Source organism: Gadus macrocephalus, chromosome 6, assembly GCF_031168955.1.
Source record: "Gadus macrocephalus chromosome 6, ASM3116895v1".
Lineage (NCBI taxonomy): Eukaryota > Metazoa > Chordata > Actinopteri > Gadiformes > Gadidae > Gadus > Gadus macrocephalus.
In genome coordinates, this window is record NC_082387.1 from 8,616,849 (window position 1) to 8,641,417 (window position 24,569).

Below are 24,569 nucleotides of genomic sequence, written 5' to 3' on the forward strand. Positions count from 1 at the left end.
CCGGCCCATACATTGTTGGCAGTGGGAAAAGGTACATGTCTGCCACTGAGTCCACATCAGCCAGACATATGGTTTAAAGTGCTGACGCTAGGCTTTGAGTATGGTAATCAAGAGGGGTGCGGATGAAATACCTTGATGAGATCACCTTGTAAATATAGATTTCCTAAGGCGAGTGCCTCGCATTTACATTTGAGAAGAGAGCATATGCAGTGTGATCGGACTGGAAAGGAGAGGAAACGATTACTGATGGAGCCTAATGTCGCTAAACCTTGTTTCCTGATTATTACATGTGAAGGGTTGAATGCAAACTGTATAGAAAAACTATTTTTTTTTCGATGCAAACATTGGCGTTGTCTTCAAGTATCGGGCGGTTGTTGTTGAAGTCCAGAACACTGCCTTCATAAAGCCTTGGCTGAGACACATTTTGCCGGGCTGAACACTAAACAACCATCATTTGAAATAACTTCTCTCAGTCATGGAGGTTTCTGGGAAGTTGGTCAATTGAGCAAACCCGGGGTCGGGCATCTGGCCCGTACTGGCGGTCCCTGCAGTATCGCGGCATTACCAGCCGTGTTTGTCCAGTACAGGGGAGCTGTCTGGCAGCCCTTGTCCCAGCCGGCCTGCTGCGGCCGCCACCTATTTCTGGAAGCCCGCTGTCAGATGGTTGTTGCTGTGGTATGTGGGTTAGTGGGAGAGGATGTCAACCCTGGGCGTGCGTGCGTGTGTTTGGTGTGTGTGTGCATGCGTGTGTGTGTTGGCATGCCCTGACTGAAGAGCAGTAGGATCATCTGTGAGACTGGGGCTGATGGGCCGAGGTTCCAGCCACAAATGAGTGCATGTTCTCCGGCACTATTCAGGACGGCTTTGATCACTCTGTGACTGTTCATATCCTGACAAATATAGCCCTAAATGCCCAGGCATTGTTGCCAGGGCAACTGTGTGATGTTATGCTTGAGATGTATACATATTTAAAGGCAATACCTATCAGAACGTATAGGATCTTCTATTTAGAAATATTGATACAAAAACAACTACAGAAATTTTGGAAGAAATAGGTGCAACAAAAATACACCAAGCTTTTCTCCTGCTCTTAAGTTTCGTATTGATTGTCTTCTGACTTGCCCTTTTTTGAGGTATTGCCAACATATTGTGTTGCCTGAATTATATATCTTCATTTATCGACATACAACTTTGTATCTGTTAGGTTTATGACCACATTAAAGTATTTTTAAAACTAAATATAGTAATAATTCCCCCCACGTGAATATTGCGACAGTGGAACAGGTAACTGTGAAGATAGAACAAAGTCCCAGTTTCTCCCCCGGCTTATTCCAACAGAAGCTGTGTAATTGAAAGGCTGGGGAGTAGAGAACTCGCTGATTGTTGTTTCCTGTCATTAAGCCACTCCGTTCCTTCCTGCAGCCCCCCCCACCCTGACCCATCCCTCCCCCTGGGGCTCCCCACCCCCCCACCCACCCCCTAGCCACTCGCCTCGCTTCCTCCCTCCTTGATTCCTCCCCACTTGATTCCTTCTTCCCTCACCCTGTGGTCCGTGGTCTTTTCCTCAGCGAATACACTATGGGTTGATATCTGTGTCGTCTGAATAACTGACATGACATGCATGTTTGTCATAGTAAGGGATTATATCAAATGAGATGGAAACATAATATAATCTGATGTTATATCTTTTGGTGTAATGAAACTCTAACATCTAATGAAGTGCGATCATTAGATATGCTATGTAGGGAGTCCTCTGACATTTTTACAGATAAGTGAACTGCAAGAAAACTTGGCACACTAGGTGCTTTGTGTGAGAGTAATTAAAGGGGCTGGTGGGTTGATGTGAGGGGACCCAGTCTGCCATACCAAGTGGCTCCTCGATGCTCGTACTCCAGGGATGGGTCCAGGGCTTGAATGCAGAACCATCTGTTCTTACCCAGCAGGTGAGACCAACACTGAATGTACCGCTTGTGTTGGTGATGCTTTTACACATGGCACTTTGATGCAGACCATCCAGTGGATATATATGTTTATGAAGATGGTTTAACCGTGACTATATGTTTGGTCAATTGAGAGAGCTTTTTATTAGTGTATTGCTATGATCCGTGGTTGTAACCATTCATTTAAAATTATATTTGTATAAAGTAGTATACTAAAGAAAGCAAATGGTGATCTAAATGTTCTATTCCATTCTCCCTACTAGTTATTCAGTTTAAACCGATGTTAAATGAACACTTTCCTTTGATAAAAAAATGTTTTGGACCTTATTGTGGGTCTTGTCAATTTATTAGGCAGTTCTCCGAGACAGTCCAACGTGACAGTTGGTATTGGTTGGCTGTCGTGCCCGGGCACTGGGTGAATAAACTTCTGCCTGGAACGGCCAAGAGACGGCGTGGGAGGAAGGAAAGCGCGGGCACAAACAACAACAACTAACAAAAGTTGTTTGTTGCCTGTATCTATTGGGCTGGCTGGCTGGGAGAGAGAGGTGAGGAGGGGGGAGCGAGGGAGCTGGAGCTGACAGTGTCAGTCAGTCTGCCCCCTCAGCACCTGTAAACGGCCCAATGTTACCACCTCCGGTGTCGTGCGCTCCACCGGCGGAGGCCTACTGGAGCCAGCCTTAATTGGTCCCAGGGAGAAACAATCACTTTAGTAGCTGCGCTGTTGTGTTGTTAAATTAGATCGCCCACTGGGCTCCAACGAGGCTCACAGTGGTGTTCAAGCTGCGTTCTCGTTTACTTTATTTTAGTCCTATGGGGAACAAGCTGTTTGTTTTTAAATGGTACATTAGTTAGACTAGACAGTAGACCAGACTGAAGAGGGTTAGGGTTAGACTCGTTGATATCGTGGTGCCTGCTTAATAGCAAGGATTTGCTACATATGTCCCATCGTGCTACATATGTTCTGAGCACCTGGTCCCTTGCCAATGTTTCATGCAAAACCTCATGTGGGTTGAATTAATAAAGACCTACCACCTGAATGTACATGCAACTATGGGTTCAGGTCGGGTGAGTCACCAAGAAAAATGGAGACTGCGTTGCAATGCCAACATGGCGTCTTGGGTTACTGATCTCAAGTTGGCCAGTCTAAAGATCCAGAGAATGCAGGGTCTGTGCCTGCATCTGCTTGTATCAACTGTTGTGTGTGTGTGTGTGTGTGTGTGTGTGTGTGTGTGTGTGTGTGTGTGTGTGTGTGTGTGTGTGTGTGTGTGTGTGTGTGTGTGTGTGTGTGTGTGTGTGTGTTATTATGGAATTTATTGGGCTAGTCGGCGGAGAGAACGGTCACATGCTGGAGCGCTTGTGTGTCACAGTTGCGTTGACTAGTGTGCGTTAGTTCCTCCAGCGAGCTCTGGTTTATTCAAGTGAGTCTCCCCTGATGCATTACGCTTTTATTTTACTTCTTGGCAGGACAACAATTCTTTCAATGTAAGTGTCAATAAGTATTGCACTCTTATTCGCTTGGTACTTCTACAGTTATGTCTATTTTTTACTTATATTTTGAGATTAAATATTCTAAATATATATTTAGATAAACGTTGATGCTATCCCAGGTTCAATGCACATGTGATCTTTGCGGTATTTGGTGGGGCTATATAAAGACCAAGGCGAGGCCATGGTCAGTGACGGCTTCCAACGTTGCAGTCGGAAGAAATGCCTCTCGGAGCAGCACGCTCACCCAGCCATCCGGAGAAGGGCAAGGCTCCTAACCGCACGCATGACCGGTAATCTGAGCATCAAGGCGTACCGCAGAATCGAGGAAGTTGCCTTTGTCTCCTAGCAACCACAAACAAATGCCCTGCCTGCAATGTTCTCCGTGACTCCCTTCCCTCACTTAACACCCCCCCCCCCCCCATCACCCGACCTAAACACCACAGGCACACACTTCTGAATGTAGGTGCACTGTTGTGTGAGGGTATGGGGCTGGACTGTACCAAGGGGGGTCCAGCATGCTGACTAGCTCCGCCCCCGCCAAGAAGTGGGTGAATACAAGTTGCTATGGGGATGCAGTGACACCACATTGAGCACCAACGCTAAGCCACGGGCTATGTAGCCGCTGGTGGTGGTGGTGGTGGTGTGTGTGTGTGTGTGTGTGTGTGTGTGTGTGTGTGTGTTTCTGTGGTTGTCCGTGTGTTTGTGTATTTTCATATTATTGAGGACACCAGACACCAGTGTCAACTTTATCTCGTTCTTTCTCCCTGTCTGTTTGTGGTTTGTTTCTTGGTCATTCTCTTTTTTAACATCTCTAAGATATCATTTTTAGTCCCGTCAGTTAATTACATACTCAGTGAAATCTCATAATTATTAGTGCTTCAGGGAGGGTTAATATATGTTGCGCTGTCTGGGACAATTACAGGTCTCTGTTCTCTCAGTAAATACGCCCCGTTGTTAACACACATAAACACACACCCATTACTGACAGGTGCACCTCACTTGGTTTACTGACTGACCCGTGTCCCTGACCTGCTGACCGGATGAATAGCTTCCGTTCATCAGTCTTGCGGTCTAGTTAATGGACTTTGGAGATGGCCAACCCCTTATTGTGGCCATTCCCCAGCATCACACCACGCTGCACTGAAAATAGCATTTATTTGTTTTTCTAATTTAGCCGCAACTGCATATTACAAGACTGCAGCGTTATGGTGATGCTCGGATTATAAATCATTGCAGTGGGAAAGATTCACTGTTTTGAATATGTTCCAGCTGCCTCATTCCTCTACAAAGCTCACTCCCAAACGTGACGAATAAGTTCAATTTTTTCAATTAGACCTTCCTTAACTTGAGTTATTTCCACGGGCAGAATGAAGGCTGCCTTAAAGTTTCTTTCCACAGTCAGGTTTATTTTATTTTCAGTGTTTTGAGTGCTATCAAGGTCATCTGATGGTTTATACGGTGATGGTTTTGTTCCTCAAACGCTGTGACCTTCTGGGCTTAATGCTTCTCTAGTGTCCATCAGTCTGTCCATCTACCAGGCCATCTGTCTAACCACAAGCTGTGTGGTTAGATACAAACTGTATGAGGGACTAATAAAGCTGACAATGAAAGAGATTCAGATTACAGATGTGACCGTCAACTTTGATGAGAATGTCTACCTGTATTCCTTACCCACCCAATATTATATTAACGGTTTTCTAATGATAATTAACAGTGGGTAAGGAAGGTAAATCATTGAACTGTAAAGTTCTGAAATGAACACCAAAGTGAAAAGCTAATGGACTCAGACTTAGAAGTATGCTGTTAAAGGGCATGTCTTCTGGTCACTCAAGTTAAGTGCACAGAACAGGGTGGCTCTGAAAAGGTCTGTTTGTAGTACCCTCCCACCAAACGACTTTACACACACGCATCAAAAGTCAGGTGTGTGTGTGACCTATGGGATCCCATTTGTAACCCAGTCAGTGCAGAGGCTCAGATGGTACTGCCCTGGCCTTGCCAGATGAGAAACTGAGTTTCCTGCTTTGCTCTCTCTCGCTCTCTCACACTCACACTCACACTCACACACACAATCACACACACACACACTTTCCTTTCCCTTTAATCTGTTTTCTCTCTCAGACTCTGTGGGAGACCGGCCTTTTCCAAAGGAACTCTTTGTTTGTGTGTGGGTCTGTGTGTGCGTGTGACCCATAGAAAGGGAGAACGGGGAGAGATTGAGTGACGAATAGCCTTGGAGGGATAGGGACATCCAACTCACAGAGGGGCCACACAAATCAAAACCTTGGCTTATGGAAAGATCAATATCAGCTGCATTTTCTGTTTGTCAAACATCACACACACACACACACACACACACACACACACACACACACACACACACACACACACTTACGAAATGTATAAATGCATATGCAGTGGCTCAGCAAAGAGTGCCAACGCTTTATACACAACTATTACAGAAGGCCATGCAATGCTGCTTATACTCCCAGTGTGTTCGTCTAACAATCTTTGACAGAGAGCAGCATGGATGCACCGATTGTGAAATGCTGGGCCGAAACCATTGTTTAAAACTAACAATTTGTCCGATGGCTGATTTAGATACCGACGTTTTAATTTCTTTGTTTATTCTTATGTTTATTTTTGCGATTTATTCCCCCTTCTGTGCCCTTTTTTATAATAAAAAAAAAATGTTTTTCAGCCCTTCATCCTACAAATAAATTATACTTGTTTTGTGAAGAATAGCGGTTTCAGAATTGACGCAACACAACAGATCGACCAATGCCTCTGGTGAACCCATCACATTCACCGACTGACCAGTCGCACCAACCAGGCATTTATCGATGTCTCCCCACAGATCCCATGTTCAGCCCCTGAACATGGATCACACACCCTCTCCCGTCCACTACTCCCGTCGCACGGGTCAGTGACACCACCCTGGGTCACAGCGGGCGAGTGTACCCATATCCGACTTGGCCGTTAATGGTTAACCAGGCGCGGGTTAGAGTCCGCATGCTGGGCCCTTCTCAGGTGCATTCCTGCCTCGTTCGCCTCTCCTGGACCACGCAGAGGTGGACGCAGGACGCGACACCCCCCAACGGAATAAAACCATATCCGGACCAGTCAGTACACGAGGCTATCAGAGGGGGAGAAACACACACATACACACTCAAACTCGCATACGCTCGGATATGTGTACCCGCAAGCCCTTGAGACTGGATCTGTAATCTGGCTGGCACGCTGCCTTTGGAAGGAAAGATAAACACAATCACAAGGACTGCTGCTGTTGCCGTGAGTTGGATGTGAGGTTATTTTTTGTAATTATACACAACTGTTATAATCCAAGGTTGTGGTGTCGTATTTGAATATTTCTCTGTCGCCGTTGAAGTCGTGAAGACCCAGACACTCTACAGTGGGTAGACAGTGAGCTGTTTGCGTTGTTGTTGTCCCTTTTGTTGGGTGTGTGTGTTTGTGTGTGTGTGTGTGTGTGTGTGTGTGTGAGTGTGACATGCAAAGGGCAGATTACACTGAGCTGAAGTGAGCTATAATAGGGGAGTAAGTCATTGACACCTGTGGCGGCTCCACTCGTAGTCGTTCTGCCTCATGCAGCACTTTCAGTTGGTTCAAAAAACAAGCGTTGTTCAAACACACTGCAATCGGGTCCGACGCACAGCGCACACACATTTATCATCGTGAGCACGGCTTCAAAGGTAACGCTACAAACAAGACACTTTATGCGTCGGTGCAGTTATTAGGTCTACCTTATAGTTATAACATGGTTATATTGCGGTTTATACATATTTTATACTAGTTGATGATATAAACTTCTATATAATATGTTTAAACTAGTATATCACTTTAGGACTATTTTTTTATTCATTTGATCAACCCCTTTCAATTCCTTCCCTTCGTCAGGTGTGACAATGGTCATTACTAACAAGGAAAGCCAATTGCGATTTAATCAGAATCGCAATCCTTATCTTCTATGATTGTGAATTGTTACACAATTTCTAAAAATATTTCATATTTTTCACTATATTACAATTATTTTGTAATTTGTTCCTCTTCAGTCCTCTGTTTGCTTTTGGGCGTTTACATTATTGCCATCGGTTTATATAACTTTCAAAAATAAACATTTAAAATCGTATTGAAACTTTTCTCTGCTTTCATGCCATGACTTGCAACATCGCCCTACTTAGCACCCAGTGAACTAGGGTGCGTTCTTAAATAAGCACCTCTACGTGCTTAATCAGTACTACAGTTTGATTAGGGACTATTTTTGAAGCGAGAATTGATTTTGAAGCGGAAAGATTCCCACCCTCTAATAGAATCACCACGGCAACAACGTGGTCAAGAAATCCCCCTTGACAGCAAAGGCGAAACTCTCTCCTGATTATTTCCTACTCGGCCAACACCCATCACATCCGCCTCCAGGTTCAAACCATCCGTTAACATCAACACTAATAAATAATGTTCATTTTTTTATTTCGTTTTTCCCAACCTTTTCCTTCCAGGAAAACCATGAAGCCGCGGGCCCCCGCCCCCCCCCCGGCCCCTGAGCCCGCCCCGCGCCACATCTTCAGGAACGCCGTTCCCGACGGCGCCGGGGCCAAGGAGAACACCATGAGGACCTCGGTGTACGTGCACGTCACCTACCCCCAGGGCAACCAGACCAGCATGACCGTCGACGGCAGGTAGGAGTGACAGAGCGAGAGAGAGAGAGTGAGAGAGAGACTTTGGAGCTGTACAATGAACCTGTGACGCCTATCCTGGATATCATCCTCGTTCATCTTTACTGCTTTTCCATAGCATGGAAATGCACGATTGTGTGAATCCATGTCGGATCGTGGGATCGCTCTCAATCCTCCGTAACAAAGGATGTCTCTGAATCAGCAGCCGAAAGCGCACACTTTATTAAGGGAGGGGGACGGCAGTAGCTCAGGAGGTTGACTTTTAACCGGAAGGTTGCTAGTTCGATCCCCGGCGCCGAGTGCCAAGGTGTCCCTTAGTAAGACACCTCACCCTTACTGCTCCCGACGAGCTGGCTGTCACCCTGCATGGCGGACACCGCCGTCGGTGTGTGAATGTGTGTTTGAACGGTTGTAAGTCTCTTTGGATAAAAGCGCCTGCTAAATGCCCTCAATGTTAATGTAAACAACACAAAAATTGACCTGGGAGTCCCCAGGAAATGATGAGCACTGCAGTTCGACAGGCGAGTTTATCACTGATTGACAACACCTGAGTCAGCTGCTGACTCACCTGTATTCTAGTTACATCCCGAGCGCATCTGCCCCTCCTCTCTCTTCTATATGGAAATCACTGACCCCCCCCCCCCCACACCCCCACAACCACAGTATCAGCTCTTTGTATTTAGGGCAAAATTGCTAAGATATATTGCTCAGCCCTAGCACCTTGTCCTTGAGAGAAGCATTTATTGTTGATGGAAAGGCCAGCTCACCTGGCCATGTGAACTGAAAGTACATTCTGTATACACTTGTATTTGTTTACCCAGCACACACTATCAAGATGTTCCCCGCAATTAGCTATAAAATTGTATATTTATAATCTGTATTATAGTTTATGTAGTGTGTCATCACTATCAAGGTGTCAAAGCTTGTAAAAATAATTACGATATTTGGATGTATATAGTGCATTGCCAGGGAGGCAATGAGGCTTTGCAAGTAGGAGACCGCAGACAGCAAAGTCTGCCCATCCGTTTCTCACACAGCCCTGGTAGACGGGGATCTGTAACCCATGTGGTTCCACAGAGTTATTATTATTCTGCCTTTTTGTGTCTCTAATGAGCTACTGTCCTCTGGAGCATAAAATCAGGGGTAACCTCACTGGGACAGCACAACAAGAGGCTTCTGTTGATGTCCACGGAGCCCATCTAGGTTAGTGGGGGCACATTCTTACAGACAGGGGGCGCTGTAATCAAACCTACCCTACGGCGGGGGTTGGTTTGTATATAGTGTCTGTTCATCTGTAGTTTGTTGTGGATGCATTGGTACTGAACCTAGTGTGTAACAAAGTCATTTTTGGTAATATAGCACAAGGAAATGACAATTTGCCCTGGGGTGAAGTCATTGCGTCAAGAAGCGTTTTTCTGCGAGTTTGCGTGCAGCTTTAAATCGCCCAGGACTCTTTAAAGATAGTGTCATAAACCGCTGATTCACGTGGGCCCGACCTGCTGTTTGCAGTATCACGGTCACCTGCTCGTGGCGTGTGAGAGTCGGGGTCGAGTGTGCTGTCAGAGGCGTTCTGACAGCACTGATAAGGACGTTATGGCTTATAAACCTATCAGCTTTAAAGCTGGTTTAGCTGATTAGAGCCTGGATCTGTGACTCAAAATCAGCTTGATGTACACTTTCTTGGATTGACAAAAGCGTTTATGGATCAGAATATTCATAAATAGTTTTTGTAAAGATGGTCGAGGAGGTTACTTTTTGACATAGAGAGGTGGATTAAATGCAATGAATTTGAGATTAGATTGTTTTTATGCTCTGATATGAAGATATCGTGTTCTGTGCCTCCGTTCTGTCTTTAATTTTCTTTGAATTGATATGGTCACATTTTAGTTAACTTTTTGATAATATATTGCATACTGTTGATAATATATTGAATAATGATTTATATATCTACGGAGTGATTACTTGGAATTGTCAATATTTTGTTATGATTTATATGGAGAGAGATTATTCTTGTCGTTTTGGTAATTCCCCCTAGATGGGGGAATGGGTTTTTCATGTATGCAATGTTAAAATTCTGAATGTCTGCTTTACAAAGTTACTAATATATATATATATATATATATATATATATATATATATATACTTTTTTATGGGAATAGTGTGCAGAAGGATGACCTATAACACATTTGTTAGATTATACTTGTTGGTTTGCATTTAAAGCCATATTTTTGTTTTCCTTAGGTGTGTGTTTATGCTGTCTAAGTATATTGGCTATGGACTATGCACCATGTGTTTATATTTTCAATGGTCTCAATCTCTCTCTCTCTTTCTCTTTCTTTCTTTCTTTCTTTCTTTTTCTCTCTTTTTCTTTCTCTCTATTTTCTGTCTTTCTCTCTTTTTCTGTCTTTCGTTCTCTCTCTCTCTCTCCATCTCCCTCTCTCTGGCCCTCTCTCCATCTATCTGGCTTGCTCTCTCCTTTCTGTCATTCGATCTGGCAGTTCCCAGAAAGCAATGGCGACAGTCTATTGGTCTCTTTATCCTGGGATTGACAGCTTGCCCTAAAGGACTACCCCACCGCCTACTGCTCATCAGAACACACACACACACACACACACACACACACACACACACACACACACACACACACACTTCTTTGTGTTAGTAGGAGGCCGTGAGTTGTTGGCTACTGCCTGTGTTTTCATCATGAAAACATTTATAAGTGACTTCCGCTGTTATCCCGTCATTCTTGTTTGCTTTCGATTTTTCGGACATTTCCCAGCAATTCTTATAAATATGGCATATAACCAAGTTTTGTCTGTGTAAAAAATGAATGTTTATGTAAAGTTTATTTTAAAACAAAAGTGCTTATGATTGTAATCTGAATTCAAGAAGACAGGGAAAGTCCTGTTGAATTTAAAGTGTGCACCACAATGATGTCAAACAGGTTCCTTTGTACCGCAACTCGTGCCTGTTACGCTCACCGCAACGAGTTGGCGATTAAAACAATTCTTTTCTGTAGTCTTCTGCAATTAGCGACCGCTCACAACAGCAGTTTCGTTTCAGGACCAGACGGGGAGAGTTACACCCTCTCTCATTGTACGGGGCATCAACGACTCCATCTGTCACAGCTAAAACCACCGGCCCGTGTAACTTAACGCCCCGCAAGGACTCTCTACTTCCCCGCTCTTCCCCTGCACCACCTCTCTTTCGTCTCGTCCTTAACTCGTATTTTAATCCACCCCCTTTTGTCTCCCACCGCTCTCCATCTCCCTCAATCCCCCACTCCCTCTCTCCCCCTCCTCCCCCTCCTCCCCCTCTCCCCCCCCCCCCCCCCCTCCCCCGCGCTCTGCAGTAAGGCTCTGATGGACCTGAGGGTGGAGCTGTGCAGTCGTCAGCACCTGAACCCGTCCCTGCACACCCTGGAGCTGCTGTCCCCGGAGGGCCTCCCGCTGGCCTTCAAGCCCAACGCGCTGCTGGGCTCCCTGGACCTCGCCCGCATCCTCATCAAGGAGAAGGACGTGAGGAAGGAAGGGCTGCGCAGGCCGGCGCCCAAGATACCCGAGGTGAGTGAGTGAGTGCGGGCGGGGACGGCACTACACACCTGAGGCTCTCCACCTGTCGCCACCCATCTGTGGGTCTCCACCTGTCGCCCTCCACCTGTGGGACTCCACCTGTGGCTCTCCAGTCTCCACCTGCCTGCCCGGCTTGGTGGAGTGGCAGGCAGGCGGGCGGGTGCGGGCCCTCGGTGTAGCTACAGCGTGCGCCGCGTTAGCATGCTCCCCTTGTTTGTTTTTTTTAAAGTTATTTAAAAGGGACAGTGTACGTTAATCGACCTGTCTATTGCATGGGACATGTGAATGTACCAGACTTAGCTATTCAAACAATTGTTCATCTGTAGTCCGTGTGTGTGTGCGTGTGCGTGCGTGCGTGCGTGCGTCAGCATGCTCCCCGGCTAGCCTAGCGTTTGTCCCTTTGCATGTGGTGTGCTGTGATGTTTGTTTATTTATTCATTGGAATTGGTTTGTTCGTTCCCGTGCATGACTGATTTTAATGGATGTCGGTCTTCCGGAACCTATGCAATGGTTTGAGGAGGTAGTTTGAAGCCGTTGTTTGGGGTGTGGTGCGTGAGCAGGCTGGATGGGGAGAAGGCAAGTGGATGCATGACACGTATGGAGCAAGTGGGGTTGATTATATGTGGAATTTTAATGGAGATTTAAATGCCAGAAGATGACCTAGACTTGCTGTTCATCACCCTGCATGAACTTCCTAAAGCCTCTTGCGCTAAGAATGCACTGATAGATCGCTCTCCACAGTTTTGCATGTGTTTTAATATTTTATGGTTTTCTTTTATTCATGCCTTTCTTTATCGACCCGCGCTTGCAGCTGTCAGTAGCCCCCTTGTTGCACATAACATAACAACAGCATTTTAGATCTTGCGTAACACCGTTGCTGGCCCAACTCCCCGCTCACCCACCCACCCACCCACCCACCCTCTGTCTGTTCCCCTGCTGTCCGCTGGCAGGGAGCGAGGCCAGCCAAGCCTCTCAGGGCCGATGCCAAGGTAGGACGCCGCTTCAGCCCCCGCTGACCCACCGCGGCTTCAGTGTGCATTTCTTCGTCTCATCGCTCTCACGTACTTTCCTGCGCTCTTTCTCCTCTCCCTGTTGCCCAATCTGTGCGGTTAACCTTTCCTCCCTTCTTCATTGTTCTCATTCCCGATAATACTATCCCTTTCATTTCCTTTCTCTTTTTTTATCCTCCTCCCGCTCTCTCTCTCCGGATGTCTCTATCTTGCTCTCTCGCTCTTCTCTCTCTCTCCCAACGTCTCTATCTCTCTCTCTCCCCCGCTCTCTCTCCCCCTCGTCTCCTCGTCTCTCTCCCTCTCTCTCTCTCCCCCTCGTCTCCTCGTTTCTCTCCCTCTCTCTCTCTCCCCCTCGTCTCCTCAGCTCTCTTTCATTGTAAATAATTGATGAGCTCCTCACCTTTAGTTACCATGCATTATTCCTGTGCTCCTCTCAGGGTCTCTCTCTCTCTCTCTCTCTCTCTCTCTCTCTCTCTCTCTCTCTCTCTCTCTCTCTCTCTCTCTCTCTCTCTCTCTCTCTCTCTCTCTCTCTCTCTCTCTGACCCCCACACATGGCCCTGGTCCACGAGGCCAACGGTGTCCCTGCAGATCTTGTTAGTCATCACTCTTTCATGTCCGACTCTTAACTAATTTCCGGCAGTTAGAGCACAACTCTGTCCTTGGCGTCTGAAACAGTGCGGCGCTGATAGCGATGATGATTGGTCCGATTTATTCATACATGCCTTCATTCATCTGGATGTGATGATTACACGCGGAGCAAATCATGCGAGTTGTAGACTTCAAGTACTACACCGGGTAGATTCCCCTGCTCCTTGACTGCTGAGTGGGGTGCTTGTGGTGGAGGAGGTTATCCCGAGCGAAGGACATGCTGCGCTGCTGTCCTGCGCCACTTCAGTGATAAGGGGCCACTGGGCAACATGGAGGGCCCGGGGCCGTGCTGAATAACAGAACACCAAGCAGCTCTGTGGGGCCTTACATGCTTGCATTGTGTACATATATATATACACACACACACACACACACACACACACACACACACACACACACACACACACACACACACACACACACACACACACACACACACACACACACGTGTACACACACAGACACACACACACACACGTACACACACACACACACGTGAAAAAGTGAAATGCAACTTTTGTTTTCTGGTTGCTCTTTGCTGTACTGAATGATGCCTTCTTACTAGACCCAGAACCTAACCCGATTTGTGACACTTTAATTTGTCGTTTGTTTGGATCTTTATTCATCAGGGCGTGGCAGAGCTCCTTGTTGGAATGGCTTTGGACGAATTTCAATAACAATACTTTCTCTCTCTCTCTCTCTCTGTCTGTCTCCCTCTCCCTCCCCCCCCCATCAGAAAACGGTGCGTCTGGTGGTGAACTACCACCGCACCCAGAAGGCGGTGGTGCGGGTCAACCCTCTGGCGCCCCTGGTGGACCTGCTGCCCGTCATCTGCGACAAGTGTGACTTCAACCCCGCGCGCGTGCTGCTGCTGAGGGACAGCCTGAGCGGCCACGAGCTGCCCCTGGACCAGTCACTGGCCCAGCTGGGCATCAAGGAGCTCTATGTGCACGACCAGAGCCTGGGTAAACCACACACAGCTGGCCCGTCCACAGCCATACACAGCGATACACACAGCACAGAGTCCTCCTGGGGTGGAGGTGTCAAGGGAGGCCATTTTGGTTTGTGTCTGTGTAGGTCTTAGTCGCGGTCACAGTCTCGTAGGGTTTAAAACGTCTCAGGCCATGTTTAAGGATACCCCTCAAGGCTCGAAAGGGAAAGTAATAGTCCCCCAAAAAACCCAGGGAACAAGACCTCGGAGGGACTCCGTTTGGTGGACTCATTTGAAAACAAATGAGGATGTATATTAGCTTTTTCTTGAGATCCCCAATGAAAATAACCAAAAAGAACGACACAGAATCAATCAAGCGTTAATCAATTTGACCTTCTTTTTCCTTAAAATATCAGTGGAATATGTTCAAGGGTAAGGAGGTCACCACGCACCAGCCAGGGTGGAAAAGTTAACATTTTCTTTCTGAGGAAACCTTGACAATGACCTCAAATTATGTGGCAGGTCTTCAGATTGTGTTTCCAGGCCAAATCCCTGAATGTAGTCGTATATTCCTCTGCATTTAAATCCTGGTGCAAACAAAGAAAGGATTGTTGCTTTTGATTTAATCTTTGGCTATGTCCACAACGAGATACAATTACTGCAACCTTATCCTTTCGTTTTCTTTGTGATATGTATTGCTGCTTATATTAAGGTAACAGTTTTGCAATGTCAGTGGAAGATACAATACCACCAAGTAATTAGTGAAAAAAAAAAAAAAACTGGCTACCCTTGAAGGCAGTTCATTGTTTGAACGATAGTACAGGCATGAGACCTTGTTATGAACGTAGCCTACTAAATGAAATAGAGATTACTTTATATAATAGTGTGTATATAATGTGTTCCTTGATGAACAACCATTGAACCTGAATTGGCTGAATTCAATTAGACCCTTTGAGACAGTACCGCGTCGATAGCATCTGTTTTCAACCTCCAACCTGTTGAAGGTCTGACCAGCCAGTAATATGTCCACGGGCAGTCTGGCGTGTGCTCTTTTATTTTTACCTGTTTATGAAACTCTTGCGACACGCAACACTGGTTTCTATTATTGTAAACTTGAGAATCCTGTGTCACAGTCGGGTGCACACACAGCCCTACCCAGTACACCCATAAGCACATTCTCCAAGAATAAAAGTATAACCCGGCCATAATCAAAATAAATCATCTACCAAAGTTTCCACATTGGCAGTGTTTTATGATCTCTTTTTTTTTTTTTTACTTTAAAGGCCATGCCTGAATAGAATCTTGGTAAATAGAATCTTACGAAATGTATTAGCATAGCGGCTAGCAGGTAGCTAGCAGCATTAAACGAGCGCGGATGAGCCTGTAAGCTTTAATGAGCTGTCTCATCACTGGTTAAAGTTCAGCTCGTAATGTTATAATGTTAGGATGCATCGCCATAGAGACTGCCCTCGGTCTCCGGGGCTCCGTCATACCGCGATGTAATGTGTACTTTCTAATTTTAGCTCCTGCCTCTCATTGGCCCGAGTATTTACAGTTGATTCGGAGTGACTGATACAGTTACTGACATTCCGATTTCAACACAACGCACGATTGAGACATTCATGACGTCTTTAAATCAGCCACCGCCGGACAAAATGGCCGATAACACAATCAACGTTGGAGTAATGTCATACTATGACTTTCATTAGCCAAAAGTAAAAGGATAAACATACTCTTGTCTGTCTAATGGTCTGTGATGTTGTTTCTTTTCAGTACTCCAGCCTAAAATGGCTTCTGCCCCTGCTCTTAACTACTCAGGTATTACACAGGAACTATGTTTGTTTCCTGCCTGTAGTCTCCCCAGGTCTGTGGCTGAAACGCAAATCCTAACACACCCTGCTTATTAACCACCTGCTTTGTGTTTTGTGTGTGTCATTATGTCTTTCAGTTTACATTACTAACAATTATTGGGTTTTAGTTTGGCGTTGGCTGGGCTTGCGTTAACCATCACTTTTCCTACATGGAGAAGGCCCTTGTGCTTTTATATCAGCTGCACTTAGTCAGTATTTTGGGATGTTTTTTTCAATAACAACTTAATGGGGGGTGTAATGAGCATGAGAATAACCGCTTTATCGATTGCCTTAAACCAAAAACAGGGTTGTTGAATCATAATGATCTGGTTAATTGCATCAGTGGATAATAAAGATTATGGTTTGAAACTGTTGAAGAAAAACCAAGCTATGTAATGGTGCCCTCTAGTGGCCCGTTTTAATGGGAATGCGCTGTTTTAAGTAACTGCCAGTTTCCCATCTAGATGACGCTAAGAAGTTGGAGATATTCTGAATTGGAATTGTGTTTTTGTATCCCAATGCCTCGAAGTAGCACCCAATAACCCCCCTAATCAAGGAATTAGCTTTCTACTCACTTCTATCTTCACCAGACTATATTAGTGATACATTTTAACTTGAGCTTTTTGTCGTCTCTAGACTCTATGAGCTCCAGCAATCTCAGTGTGGGGACAGCGGAGAAGAGAGGCTTCCTGGGAATCTTCCGTTTCAACTCAAGGAAATCCAAGGTAAGCCTCTTATTATCGTTCTCATGATTGTTGTAGATTGCATGTATTTATTACACTGGTGTAACTTATAGCAGGTACCAAATAATAATGAATGATATGAGCTACACTCATGTTTACACTGTGCCTCTGTGAAGGGCGTTTAGCTTATTGAACGTACAGAATACTTATGAATGATATGAGCTACTCCAATGTTTACCCTGCTAAACTGCCTCTGTGAACGTGGTTTTATTGTATAACATTGATGTACTGTTTACAAGGAAAGGCACTCAAAATAGTGTGTAGTGTCTCTATATAGAACAGGCTCAACACAAGTTTATGACATGTATGGATGCCAGAGACCTTTATTGCATGGGAACCACTTCTACTAATAAAGGTTGATGATTTAAAGCGTTGAGGCTCCCGTTGGACTACTGGGACTACTGATTTACCGGTAGTTTACAATAGATGGCACCAGTTGCACATTTTCTACATGACCCGTAGCCCGCATGAGGTCATCAAGTTAAAAAATTCATTTGAAACCAAGTACTTCTGTGTAAAACATCTGTGGTAGAGAACTTCGGAGAGATGAGTGCATGCTTGATTCAATTTGGACTTGCTACTTGTGTGTCTGCCGTGTGTGTCATCTGGTGTCACAACATCGCATGCAAAACACCTTGTGGACTTTTATGGTTACCAGGCCCCCTGCTGAATAAGTGTTGGACACACCTGTCCTCTGCTTATTGAGACTGACTTGAAGGGGGATTTACAGGGCCCTGCCCCAGAACGAATGCAACCTGAAGGCATTTGTTAAAGGGGGGGGGGGTCAGTGGCGTTCTGCACTCCTTCCATTGGAAGGGTAACCCAGGTTGCTGCATTGGCTGACTGCGTGAAAGCTGCATGTTAGCTGTGCCTTCCCATTGCAGGCTGAGGAGGCTATGGATACTGATTGCACGGATGCTAAATCTATGCAGAGTACAGACGCACCCTCCAACGTAAGTACTACTAACTAACTACTAACTACTGTCCTGGTTACTTGTGTTTGTCGAGGGGCAGTGGCATGTGTAATAGCATGTATCAAAGCTGCATTGTGCACAGTTCTGTCTCTGATACCAGAATGGCTGATGGGATCAACATTTATATCTAGAGTCGTTGAAGCTTAGATACCGGCTTGGTCGACGATGTTTGAAAATGCTGGAATAAACAGGCTGACAATAAGGGATGACCTTTGGTACTATGTCTTGCATCGTTTTTTAACACAGTATGAATAAATCTTAATACATGTCAAGTATCCAATCGCTGTGACTTTCGATGTGTTTCAGCCGTTGAGTATCTCTGTGCCCAGTTAAGATAAAACTACTTTTTAAATTACTTTCATAATTTCATTATTTCCTTGTTATTTTCATATTGCAGAATAGGCCTTCATCACAAAGGATCAAAAGAGGTGGACACAGTTGTAGGTCGTTAAGTAGGGGCACTGGTATTTTTAACCAGAGCCATAATTAACATTACAAGACACACCTGTATTCATCTATACTATTACACAATCTGTGATGAAGGCCTACAGCGGATTTGATTCTAGTGTTATTGGTGTTATTCTGCGTTCAGCCCTACAGGGGGCAGCAACAGCCTGACAGTTTAGGGAGCACACTGCTTTGACTTCTCCTCAATTTCAATATGCCGTCCAAGATAAGCACATGGAGATGCACGCACACTAACACACTCACACGCACACGCACACAAGAAGCCTTTCTCCTGTTTAATAATATATGGGAAATGTAAGCCAAGGCTAATATGAACTGACAAGGATCCAACCGCTGAAGCCTCAGGATTTCAACCTTTAAGAACATATCAGTTGTTTTTTTCTCTTCATGGAGACAACAAGCAGGTTGTCTCATCTCTCTCGTTGTTCTATACTTGGACAGGTGGGTTAATATGTGACGGTTGAATTGACCATTTGTTGTTCCACCGCCACATTGTCATACTCTAAGGACATCATCACCCTTACAGTGATTGACAGAAATCCATAAATCTCGGCTTTTTTAATTTTTTTATGAGTTATCAGGGTGTGCATTAGCCGACAGAAAATCAGGTTCCATGAAATCTATTGCAACGTCACGTAATGTCATTTTAAAGTTTTCCTTGTTCCCGTCATACCGTTTTAAGGGGCGGAGTCTTTCCTCCCTCCCGGCTATGTACCTAAGTGGCAAACGAATCACAGCGGCCTTTGGATACTCGCATGTCCAAAGACTGCAGCTGAATAAAACTATGCTTGTTTCGGACTTGGGAGTAGAGAACACACCAAACCATGACATATCTGCGACATGTTATGGTTATCATGTGCTTTGAGATGCTGCTGTCCATCACGCCAGAGCAGGCAGGGCGAGGCACTGCATTAAGCAGAGCTCTGGCTGTTATTGCCATAACTCAATCCCCTTTATTACATTTGGGCTGGCAGACTACCCCCCCCCCCCCCCCCCACCCCCACCTGACCGGCCATCTGCACCCGGCTCGGATCAATACTCAGTTTGATTGGGTTATCCAGGGAACAGGGCCGCCCTGTTCTGGACGCGTCCATCCCGGCATCAGGGCTGGCGTCTTCGCTGTCTTCACTGTCTTCTTCGCTGTCTTCACCGTCTTCTTCGCTGTCTTCTTCGCTGTCTTCTTCGCTGTCTTCTTCGCTGGCTTCTTTACTATCTTCACTGTCTTCTTCGCTGTCTTCTTCGCTGTCTTCTTTGCTGCTTTCTTCTCTTTGTTCTCGGCCCCCTGACAAACATTGTGTGTGTGTGTGTGTGTGTATGAGCGTGTGTGTATGTGTACGTGTCTATGTGTGCCCCATGCTTCACACAACGCAGCGCCCGTTGTGTTCTACATCACCGTCTGCATGATTACAGCATGATGCGCCATTCCCCATCTTCACCATCATCCTCTTCATCCTCAGCCTCTGTCTGCTATCCTCTGTTGTTCTTCCTCTTTCTGAGCTATTATTTTAGATAGCCTCCTAGCTACCTTATCCCCCCCAGAGGGGAGGCTCCGTGTTACGTCTCTGTGCGCCTCCTCTAGCACTATATTCTCCTTGTTTATCTCCTGTAACCAATGGAGAAGAGGAGGTGGACACGGTGTCTTTGTTTTGGTAGAAAGGTGACGCCAACCAGGCGCCTCCAGCCGGCCTCGCCGTGCTGATAAGGTCACCCGGTCGCCGCACAGCGTGCTCTCAAATCCCCCGGAGCACCCTGGAGTCAAGCGCCACACAAAGGGAGAGCTCTGTATTGGCAGAGCCTCTGGTTCTTCACCTTAGGCCTCCTCTGATCTTATCACAACATGACAGTAGGCTTTCTATGGGCCTGAGCCTCTCTCCCTCGCTCTCTCTCTCGATCTCTCGGCCTTGATTGGCCTCTTAAGCCTTTACATTGGACCACACAGATGCGCGCACACACACACAGACACACACACACGCACACATCTACTAATGCGCACACACACACACACACGCGCGCGCACACAATGCACACACACACACACACAAAAAACATCCCTTTATCAATGTCCATTAGGGCCAATGATAAAAGGTTAGGCCCTCACTGATAATAGCCAAGGTAGAGTAGGTAATCTGATGCCTCTGTCTGCGCTGACATCACTCAACGTGTGTGTGTGTGTGTGTGTGTGTGTGTGTGTGTGTGTGTGTGTGTGTGTGTGTGTGTGTGTGTGTGTGTGTGTGTGTGTGTGTGTGTGTGTGTGTGTGTGTGTGTGTGTGTGTGTGTGTGTGTGTGTGTGTGTATGTGGTCCCATGCCTCATTGACAGGAACCACCGTGTACACTAAGCCACAAAGCCAATGTGTTCAAAGTATTCTCTGGCTTTTAATTAAAGGAGGTTGGCATCAGCACTTGTTGTTCAACTGTGTTCTGGTGGTAAACACATGGCATGAGAAACACGTTTCCTCTGATTTGTTTCCTTTGAGGAAACTCATACAGTTGTGGAGCATATCAGATCTATTGGCACAAAGCTTTTCAAGATGCACCAAAATGCTTTTCTTGGTTAGAGAGAAAATGTGGCATTGATTTGTGATATTTTTTACTATTCTTCGAGTGTTCCTCCAGGAACTGTCCCTGCTCAGCACGTCTAAGTAGAACACCCCCTGATATTATTTTGTTCTTTCCCTCCACTCGCTCCATCTGGTCTCACAAAAACATAAGATCCATAAGCTGAATTCTCCCTGGCTAAACTCTCTCTTAAGGAAGTGAAACACACAAGCACTGTGCAGTGTGAAAAGTTCATCGGCTGGGGCTTGGCTTCAGCCCTATGACTTCACGCACGCACACGCACAAAATCAGACGTGCACATACAAATGCCCACAAGCGTACACACTCAAACTAACTAAATAAATACACGCGCACACACTAAACACACGCACACACACATGGAACACCCAATTGGTTACCCGCTTAAGGCAGTTGGCTCCTTGAGAAGGGCCCTTCTGTGACTCAGCGTTTAGACGTCTGCCGCCTCCTCCTCCCTCTTCTCCTCCTCCCTCTTCTCCTCCTCCTCCCGCTCCTCATTCTCCTCCTTCTCCTCCCCGTTATTATCCTCCTCCCTCTTCTCCTCATTCTCCGCCTCCTCCTCCCCCTTATTATCCTCCTCCTTCTCCCCCTCCCCCTCCTCCCGCTCCTCCTTCTTCTCCTCCTCCCCCCCCTGCTCCGCCTTCTCCCCCTCCCCCTCATTCTCCTCCTCCTCCTCCCCATCCCGCTTATTCTCCTTCTCCTCTTCCTCCCTCTCCTCCTCCTTCCCCTCTTCTTCCTCCTCCTCCTTCTCCTCCTCATTCTTCTCCTTCCCCTCCCTGTTCTCCTCCTCCTCCCCCTTCCCCTTCTCCTCCTCCTCCCTCTCCCCCTTCTCCTCCTCCCTCTTCTCCTCCCCCTCCTCCTCCTCCCTCTCCCCCTTTTCCTCCTCCTTCCTCTCCCCTTATCCTCCTCCTCCTCCCTCTCCCCTTTCTCCTCCTCCCCATCCTTCTCCTCCTCTTCCTCCTCCTCCCCATCCCGCTTATTCTCCTCCTCCCTCTCCCCATCCTCCTCCCTCTTCTCCTTCTCCTCCCTCTCCCCCTTCTCCTTCTCCCCCTTCTCCTCCCCCTTCTCCTCCTCCCCCTCCCTCTTCTCCTCCTCCCCCTTCTCCTCCTCCTCCCTCTTCTCCTCCTCCTCCTCCCTCTCCCCCTTCTCCTCCCCCCCCTCCTCCTCCTCCTTCTCATTCTCCTCCTAATAGCTCCAGCCATCCTCCATGGTTCCCAGACTGCGGCCTCCATGTTGCTCTTGGCCTTCCCTTAACCCGGCTGCATGCGTTCCAGCACGTTCACAGTCCGCTTGTGGGCGACTCTGTCGGGTCTCTCAAGTGGATGGGTTTATTTATTTATTTTTGCGGGGGGGGGTCCTCCTGTCCTCCTGTCCCGACACATGGGAGAAATATGCTCTCTTGTTCTGTGGCGCCGCTGGTTGCAGGCGCACACCAGGTGTTGTCCTTGAATCTCTTTTCTAGGTACTCGGTGGACGAGAGCCACCGTGATCGTAAAAAAAACGCAATACCCGGAATTAGGGCCGGCATGGACGTCGTCTCGCACGTTGCAGAGCGAAGGGAATATCAAAGTCGAATCTGCATCGCACTCCCCTTCAACCAAGTCCCGCCCTCTTGATATTTAGTCCACAGGGAACTTGGCCATCAGAAGAACCAAAGCCCTCCCCAATGAGCGGTCGCTGCTCCGCGTCCAATTATTTCTAATGACCTGGACTTTATGTTCCCCCTCGTTTGCTTTTTTTTCTCCTTTCTTTCTTTCTTTCTTTTGGTCCCCCTCCTTTCTTCTCTGTCTCTCCTTTTTGCTTTGGTTTCATGCCGTGTCCAGACATTGTCTGAAACCATCAATTAATCACCCCTATAAAGCACGGCTCTCCTCCTCTTAGGCTGTGCCACTGGGAGCGGGGTGAGCGCAAGGTTGAGCTTGTGTCATTTGGAGTCCACCCCCCCACATCCTTGTTCTCGCCAAATGGATTCTCCCTCAACCGTAGCGGGCCAAGCCTTTGGGACGGGGTCCAGACTTTCAGGAATACTTCAAACTGGGTGCCGAAGGGCTCTCTTGAAACGCCACTTTGGAGCGACGGTTTCCAGTTAAGATTGGGGATCGTCGTTATAGTAACGTCAACATAGTGTTTATCGGAATCGACCAATGAGTCTTAACCAGCCCAATCAAAGAAGTGTTACCTTTGGACCATAAGTTGCAATTTAGGTCATTAACATGTACATTCAGTGCATTTAGCCAACGCTGTTTCTATACCTACAGAAATGGTCACTGCCTTTGTTAAGAAAGCACAAAATGGGCGCAACGACACCATGGCAACCTCCGTTGTCATGCGTGGTCATGTTTGTCCCGTAACAAGCGTGTCTTCCTATCCCCCCCCCCCAGGGTTTATCCACGGCGTCGGTGGCCTCTGAAGCGCGGCCCAGCACTCTTGGCCAGTCCCAGTCGGCCATGAACCTCTCCAGGACGTCTCCCAAGAGCGATGCCAAGAAACGGAGGGCTCCGGCCCCCCCACCCACCCCAGCCGCCTCCTCCCTGGGACAGTGCAGCCTGGACGGCTATCAGGTAGGAGGGACGGCTCTCGAGACTAACAAAACGTACATTTTCCCTGGGGTAGATGATGATGCATGCACAAGAAAGGAGGTCGGATTAAGGTTGTGCACACACAGATGTTGGCGTGCACGCACGCACACACGCACACACGCACACACACACACACACACACACACACACACACACACACACACACACACACACACACACACACACAATAAGCCTCTCATTGGTCACTGGGAAGCCGCCATCATAATAAGAGACTCTGGTCTGAGGCATGTGCAAAGCGTTTAATGGCCTATCAGGGTTAACTTGAGCCATTCGACCGATGCATCGCATCTGTTTTCCCTCCCTTGTACTGAGCTGAGACTCAACACCACTGGGTCAGGCTGACATCTCTTTATGGCTCCACAGTGGCATGATGGGAGATGTTGTTTTGCAACAAAAAAAACAGAATTATTATTTTCCTGTGTGTGTGTGTGTGTGTGTGTGTGTGTGTGTGCGTGTGCGTGCGTGCGTTGGCCTGCAGACGGAGTTTAGCGGATGCAGGTGTTATTGGCGGGGGAGAATCGCTCCAAGCCAGCACGCTGGATTGTTGATTACATAGCTGATGTCACACCTCCGGTGTGAAAGTGTGTGTCCCCAGCCCTCCGGGGCACTCATGTCGTTTTGTCACGGTGACATTCGGAGAATACTATCAGCCCTTTGTTTGGTTTGGCAAAAATGTGGCGCCGTATCTGACTGGCGTCGTTTATATTTTATTTATTTCAGTTGGCGGTGTTTAATCCCAGCCTCCCTGCTGTCCTGTGAGCCTGCTTCTCCTGCTCCCATTTCTGTTATGATGATCAGGACTGTTATTATGATCATATGCCAGTCAGGTTGTGGCCGCTCGGCACAGACCGTTGTTAAAGTGGCCGCGCTCCAGTGTGCAGGATACTCAAAGCTGGGTCAGTGCAAGGGGTAATCTGAGGACAATGTGGCTCCCCTAATAATAGTCTTCCTAGTCTCTCTCTCTCTCTCTCTCTCTCTCTCTCTATCTCTATCTCTATCTCTCTCATCTCTCTGCTGCTGCCCCAGAGCTCACTTTGAAGCATGCCTGACTGCACGCACGGCAACATGAAAATCCAAAGGGG

General features: G+C 46.9%; 1 protein-coding gene across 1 annotated transcript in view; it reads left to right on the forward strand.

Annotated features, from left to right (window-relative positions):
- Positions 1-24,569, forward strand: part of cobl (cordon-bleu WH2 repeat protein) — a 62,250-nt gene that overhangs the window by 5,416 nt on the left and 32,265 nt on the right. The window contains exons 3-9 of the mRNA XM_060053868.1: positions 7,940-8,119; positions 11,469-11,679; positions 14,083-14,311; positions 16,051-16,095; positions 16,764-16,852; positions 17,755-17,823; positions 23,269-23,448. Of these exons, the coding sequence (XP_059909851.1) occupies positions 7,940-8,119; positions 11,469-11,679; positions 14,083-14,311; positions 16,051-16,095; positions 16,764-16,852; positions 17,755-17,823; positions 23,269-23,448 (1,003 nt within the window). The remainder of the gene's footprint in view (positions 1-7,939; positions 8,120-11,468; positions 11,680-14,082; positions 14,312-16,050; positions 16,096-16,763; positions 16,853-17,754; positions 17,824-23,268; positions 23,449-24,569) is intronic.